The 7206-nt window shown below is 42.1% G+C and overlaps 2 protein-coding genes across 5 annotated transcripts in view; both read right to left on the bottom strand.

Moving 5' to 3' along the window:
* Positions 1-3298, bottom strand: part of LOC109528379 (tubulin alpha chain-like) — a 5670-nt gene extending 2372 nt beyond the window's left edge. The window contains exons 1-2 of the mRNA XM_019890866.1: positions 3171-3298; positions 1058-1280 (exon numbers count right to left, since the gene is read on the bottom strand). Of these exons, the coding sequence (XP_019746425.1) occupies positions 1058-1280; positions 3171-3173 (226 nt within the window). The 5' untranslated portion in view covers positions 3174-3298. The remainder of the gene's footprint in view (positions 1-1057; positions 1281-3170) is intronic.
* A 3203-nt stretch (positions 3299-6501) lies between these two features.
* LOC109528377 (nuclear receptor subfamily 4 group A member 2-like) overlaps positions 6502-7206 on the bottom strand; it is a 5610-nt gene continuing 4905 nt past the window's right edge. For all 4 annotated transcript variants that reach the window (XM_019890862.1, XM_019890863.1, XM_019890864.1 and 1 more), the window contains one exon: positions 6502-7061. In XM_019890862.1, coding sequence (XP_019746421.1) covers positions 6814-7061 — 248 coding nt within the window. In that variant the 3' untranslated portion in view covers positions 6502-6813. The remainder of the gene's footprint in view (positions 7062-7206) is intronic.

Below are 7206 nucleotides of genomic sequence, written 5' to 3'. Positions count from 1 at the left end.
TTTAAACCCTGTGCAATGCAGGTACACTTCATGTACACCTGACATGCGTTGTGTTGCAAAAACAAATGCATGCCATGCATGGGTTTTAAACCTGTGGCATGCATTCGTTTTTACAACACAACGCATGTCAGGTGTACATGAAGTGTACCTGCATTGCACGGGGGTTAAACAACGCTGCATTTCCCCATGGTCAAAAGGAAACACCTTTTCAATTTGCCTTGACCGTTACTGAAAGAAAAGGGTTTAAAGGTCAGGAAATTTTACTCTCCAAAGAGGCCCAAAAGCTTGTTTAGACATGGCTAACATAATGGCCAAGCTAGCATATGCCAGTGACTTTAACTTTGCTCATCGGCCAACACGCGGATCTTCAGTCGAAGGGCCAGACTAAGCACTCAGTGGACATCTGCTTTCAGTGATGCCATCAAGCTGAAGAAGAGGTCTCATCAGGCCTTTTTGACTCTGCCCAGAGTTCCCAAAGGCTTTGGATATTGTGGACCTCAGAGTCGAGATGCTCCTCCGCATTGAAAGGAGCCAGATGAGGTGGTTGGGCATCTGGTTCGGAAACCTCCTGGAGGCCTCCCTAGTGAGGTGTTGTGGGTGTGCCTCATTGGGAGGAGACCCCGTGGATAACTCAGGACATGCTTGGAGACACTATGTCTCTTGGCTGGCACGGGAATGCCTCAAGATTCCCGCTGAAGAGCTGAATGAAGCGGCTGGGAAGAGGGAAGTCTGGGTCTCTGCTAAAGGTGCTGCCCTCGTGACCCGACCCCGGATAAGTGTAAGAAAATGGATGTATGGATGGCAAAACACAAGCAAAATTCTAGCCCTAACCCCTATTTTTTTTTCCATACATGTATTTTTACTTTAGTACATTTAAGAACAGAAAATTACTTTTGAACCCAAAATACAGTCAATGTCAGCTACTAGAACTTTTACATAAGTAATCTTCCTCAACCTGGCTTTAACTTCTACCAAATTTATTTCAGTTCAAGATACTTGTACTTTTACTCAAGTATTGCCTTCAGTTACTTAATACAAGGCTGATAGTCCAACCTACCGATGACGGTGGGCTCCAGGTCGACAAAGATGGCTCGGGGCACATACTTGCCCGTGCCGGTCTCACTAAAAAAAGTGGTGAAGGAGTCATCGGAGCCTCCTGCGGGCCTAGTGTTGGGCATGTGGCCGTCTGGCTGGATGCCGTGCTCCAAACAGTACAGCTCCCAGCAGGTGTTGCCCATCTGGACGCCAGCCTGACCAACATGGATGGATATGCACTCACGCTGCAGGGGAGGAAGGAGAGCGCACTCTTAAGACAGGCACATGTTTTATTTTCTTCCAACCCATAAAGAACAACTCCATGGGTATCCCGGCAAGCAGGAGCTAGTAGGGACCTGACCTACAAAAGCGAGTGGAGTGGTGGTGGTTAGCACGTAGAGCTATTAGGGCCTATGCTTCCACACCCTGCTCAAGAATTTTGACGTTCTTTTTGAAAGACAGGGCGGGGGAGGAAGAGGGAGGTGCAGGCACAGCGTGATAAAACAAGTCAAGTCTCATCATTTGGGAGTAGTTTGTCCTGAGGCAGTCAACTACAACAGCTGAGGATTTTTGAAGGATCAAGATCTTGAACTGTGCATCCGAATGTAAGCGCCTCTCTGTCAACAAGAGCAGATTTTAACAACAACAAAAACAACAAATTGAGAATGTTTTGCCTTGTGACTTCTTTCTCTTTGCAGGGAGGGGCCATTGACTCATGGAAATGTTTGTGTTGTTGTGAAATTCCTGTCTCTCTCTCTCCCCCCTCTGCAGATAGTCAAGCCTAAAACATGTCCACAATGAATCTCATTGTGTTTTTCCACTGACGCCACAAGGGGAGCAACAGCGTCACTGGCTGCTTGGTGTGCATCCAAACTTTCCAAAGCACCACAGAATCACTTTCTGATTTGATTTTGTATTTCCTTGCCTTGACCCTAACTTGCCTTCCCAATAGGGCCTTGCTGAGAATGCAGCCACCAGCCAGCTCAGCTATTTTGAGGTATTCATGCTGCAGCTGCACCCCATATGGATACCATTATCATCTAGAACATCTACCCTCCATCTAAAATCTCTCCCAAGTGACACAAATAATTTAAACGTCTACAATCCGACCTGAATAGAATAGAACAGCTTTATCGTCACTGTAACAACAAATTTAAACGAGCGCTGTCTGTCTGACATGTCTGTGTAAATTACAGCGTGAAAAGGCAAATTGAAACAACAATAAATGCATGAACCCTGAACATATGGCACATTACTAGTATTAGTCAGGCCAGACTTGGTTCAGTGTGTTTATCAAAGTTGGTTAAAAGCTCCAATTCAACTTGTATAATCATAAAACTTTCTGATGTCTCCCGCCTGATGTTTATGATTGCAACCCATGAAGGTGGCTATCGGCTTCTTGTATCTCAACCTGGCTGGAATGAAAAAAAAAAATGTTTGAAGTCCTAGTCACAACATGGAGGCGAAATGTGAACCACAATCCATGGCAATCGCTCTTCATTCCACACACTACCACCATTTCCCTCCGACATGTTGTGTCCTGAATGGTTCAACAGGAAGTGTCACCAGATCAAAATTGCACCAATCATCGGTCAACAAGCTGTAAATGATCCAACGCACTCCTATCCCGCCCAAAGTCGAGGTCAGCGCACTGCTTGACTCATACTTAATATTGAATTTAAATCTCTCTTGGTCTTAAAAAAAAAAGTCCTTATTCACCGCTTCACCACATTTACTTTTCAAATTGAGGTCATTTGTTTTTGAAGACATTTGTGTGAAACCTGCAAACCGAGTTTATCAGGTTGTTAGCAAACAAAACAAACAGAATTTATGACAGCCTGTATAGAAGCCACATCAGCATTCCCAGGCAGAAAGGCAAGCGTGTAAACCCTCCTGCCAGGCCTCGAGCCCCCATATGGAAAGTGTTAACCTTCACTGAAGCCACAGTCACATGCCTGGAGGCGCCTTTCCACTGCTGTGCTTCCTGTGCTTTTCTGCTTCACACGCATACTTGTATTCCTCTGTTGGTGAGCTGATGTGGCACTATTGAGCCACGAATTTAAAAAAACTAACTTGGAGAAGCACAATGTCACAACACCAAATGCTGACAATAGTAACAATGATAAAAAACTCACCATTCTGTCGTTGAGCGTGTCCTTTTTTTGCAAAAAAGTTAAACCCGTATGGTCCTCACAGTGTACCTATTATGAGATCTCTGTGAGTGAAGTCCCATCAGCGTGTAACACACATATACTTTTATAACTGACAGAGGGGGAGGAGGCAGAGGTGGAGCCAGCAGTTTCATTTCCACCCACTTTGGCTTCTATACTATGACTTCCTGGATTTCCTTTTCAGACCAAAAGCTCAGTGTGGCTACATTTGTGGATTCATTTACTCACAGCTCCATTCACTGGGAAATCTTGGACCGTGATGACAACTTATTTCAAAAACAATAAACACATATTTTCATCAAACGTGTCGTTTCAGAATTGGAGGACAATATAAGCCACCAACAAATGTGAAAAACATACCACTTATTTTATAATTTCTTTATTCTGATTGCAATAAAAGCAGATAAAAATGAAATATCCCAGTAGCCGACGCCTCCATTTTTCTCTTTCGTGACAGGTATTATGTGGGGGCCCATCAGCTTTTGCACGCTTAGGATTTGCAATTTTGTAAACATCAATCCCTTGCCCATGGCTCACCAGGTGCCTTTGGAGGAGCGTTTCAAAATGGCCACCTGCCACCAAACAGACAACTTCTAGAGCAGGTGATCCCGCTAAGATAGGTGAAGTCAAACTGGAATGCGCAACATTGACAAAAGCTTTGGAGAGCGATAAAGATTTACCCTTCAGGCTGTTGAAACGCTTCAAGCAAATGATTATGATGCTCATACCAAACATAAATATAAATGTAAGACTCTTGCGTTTCCTCCCATTTTTAATGAGTTCAACTCAAAGATCAAAAATGTTTCCCACAGAAACAAAAGTCCCATTTTTTTAACATTGTTCATAAATATGCCTAAATCTGATATTAAGCACTTCTACTTTGCCAGCAAAATCCATCCACCTCTAAGGTGTGTCATTTCAAAATGCTGGTTAGACAGCATGATAATTATAAAGGCCCGCCTTAAATTCTCTACAATAAAAGGCAACTTTAAAATGTGCATTTTTACTGTATTGTAAGATCTTTACAATGAAATTATTGGGATAATAATTAATAGTTTTAGTGTTCCTCTAAATACAGTTACAGTTATTGTAAAAAACACGTTTGCAAATCACGACTAATGTTTGAGTTTTTGCTCAAAAGAGATGGGGGGGGGGGTACGACACCTCAAGTTCACGCAAAGCTTAATGTGAGTCGCAAGTAACGTTCATCATCATGTCGCCATTTGTTTCCAATTACACGCCCTCGTGAGGATAAGCGGTTCAAAGGATGGCTGGGTGGAAAAAATGGATGGATGAATGGATGCTTTGTTTGCTCCATTTGTAATTTTCGTAATAGCCACCAGATAGCGCCATCTGCATTTTTTTTTGCTCTAATTTTACTTCGTCACTCTCCAATTGGCAAAAGTAGAAGAGGAATTCTCACTCTCACTATTTACTCTGCCCGCCCCAGATGTTTTATTGATACACCATGAAATATTTTAGACTACTATAGCTAATTCATATCTTGACTGAGACTTCTGTGCCCTGTCCATCAGTACGCGCAGTGATGCAGAACTTGGCGTGTGACCTTTGGAGGTCTGATGGAGCTTATGCCATATCTCCAGCTGTGAATGGAAACATCCTCATAATCCTCAAACAAACTATTGTACCCTCCAGACTTTATCCCCTGGATTCTTCTTCAAACGACCCGTGAGAAACTCTTGGGAAGAGGAGATGGTTTTGTGATAAGCAATTTGTTTGTTCCTCCTCGCTTTTCAGATCTAGAGATTACGTTTCCTTTGTTAAGTATTTCTTTCTCATCTTGTAATAAAACGTTGAGGAAACAAATCCCTCCCACACTGGAATAATTATCACCCGTTGGTTTATTAGCTTCAGGTGTTGATGAGAGATTTTGGGATCTGGAGAGACACTCTGGACACATGGTTTATTCTTTCGTGTGTGCGTGTGTGTGTGTAATAATCCGAGCTATTGATTCAAGTGTTATCATCCCACTTGACGCACAATTTCATGTGCAATAGAGCGATTAAATCAAGGATTATCCATTTGAAACTGAACTCTCCCCATTTTTTTTGTTCTCTGAAGAGGCCACTTCATTTTAAATTACTAATATCTGCAATAGAAAATCCTCATTGTGGGGTACAAGAGAATACATCAGCACAACAATTTTTATTTACAACGAAAATGTGGATATTATTTCGCTTGAATAAAACAGCATATGATACATTTGTCCCCATTGAAAACAGCCTCTGTCTTAATGGCAAATTGCTATATTTTTGTAGGAATACATCAAGACTCAAGAACCACAAGGAAAAATGTTTTCACTTTCCTGTAGTCTGGCTATGAACTCAATCTGTTTTAAGGGAATAGAGTAATGTTTTCCCTACAGTAAGCACCAGAAGTGGTCTTAGTTTTCAGAGATGGGCATTCACTCCCTGGGACGGAACGGTCCATCTATCCCTCCCGGGCAGATGCCCATTTTTGGGACGGAGGAGGGAGGATGAGAAGTTTTTTAAAAAGACGGATGAAGCAAGTGGGTTTTCGATTCCTCCTTTAATTACCATAATTATGTCTATCTTCAAAAATTCACTGAGTGGGACACAACCTCCAGGGTGGACCAACCACACATATGTTTTCGAGTCAACAAACACAGCTCAACCATGTATGCACCTGATCAGTAATTGGTTCTATTCTGTGATGGATTACATGTTGAAAGTCAGCAGGGGTCCGGGCCTTTTGACCCATCAGTGGTGGTCTGGTGCTCAAGGGCCTCTGTGCTGGTGCTGATAAGGCTTTAAGCTGTATTGATGCCGGATGGGTGCAGAGATGAAAGTGAGCACTGACAAATTGAAGAAATATTATTTGATGTTTCCATGTGGCCACAAGCAAGCAGGCCTGAAGGCTTGGAGATTTAGAGCATCCTGGAGGAAAAGAAAAACTTGTTTTTGACATCCAGAAGGTCAGGACGTGGTGAGTGCTTCATTTGAATGCAACTACAAACAATGGATGTGCAATTAGTACCTGGACCTTCAGCGGGGATTTATCCGACTTAATTCAACTCTTAATACCACCACTATCACGTCACACCTAGATAAATCATCAATACTATTCAAAGACAATAGTTAAAGTGTAACATCTGTCTGTCTGTCTGTCTACTGTATCTATCTAACTATCTATCTACTATCTATTTTTGTAAGTCATACTATCTCACAGTATCTCCCTTTATCCCTTGCATGGGGAGATGACATGTTTTGGAATTTCTGACATTTTACAAGCTGAAATAAACAAGTCCAGCAGCTCCCAAAGGGTTATTTATTCAATAAAACATGACAAGACAATTACAAATATAAACAAATCCTCCAGAGGACACTTAACAGAAAATCCACATTTATGTTTACACGTCAGTTGTGACTTCACAAATCCAGCCTTCCTATTACAGAAAATAAAGGAAGAAGCTGCATAAAAATCACATCAAAATTCACATTTGACATCAAGAGTTAAATACGATTCAAAAAGGAGGGGGGCGGTTTTGTGCTCAAATCTTAAATAAATCCTCAAACTTCACAGCATCACCTTCGGACAACGTCCTTGAATGCATCCTCTGGTGTCTTCAGAAGGGCAACGTGTCGAGGAATAACTTATCTATTGTTGCGGGTGGCGGCACCAGATCCTCCAACTTTAAATAAAAAATCCTCTGCAGGCCCTGAATGCACAGAGTGCGAAGTTCAGGAAGCTTCTCCACCAGTCTGTACAAATGGTTGGAGTCTCTCTCTGTGTACAAGCTGCCATCCTTTAAACATTTGACAACGCTACTTTGCAGGTCCTGCACCTTCCTCGGTTCCTTCAGTCCGTGTCGCTCTGTCCAAAAACACAGATCATGCTAGATATTAGATGTTACAGTTTTGTTTATAGATATTAGATGTTACAGTTTTGTTTATATATATATATATATATATATACACACACACACACACACACGTCAGGAATAATATTTGCGTTGTCC

The sequence above is a fragment of the Hippocampus comes genome, unplaced genomic scaffold (genome assembly GCF_001891065.2).
Source record: "Hippocampus comes isolate QL1 unplaced genomic scaffold, H_comes_QL1_v1.1 scaffold174, whole genome shotgun sequence".
Classification (NCBI taxonomy): Eukaryota; Metazoa; Chordata; class Actinopteri; order Syngnathiformes; family Syngnathidae; genus Hippocampus; species Hippocampus comes.
This window is presented reverse-complemented; position numbering and strand designations above follow the sequence as displayed.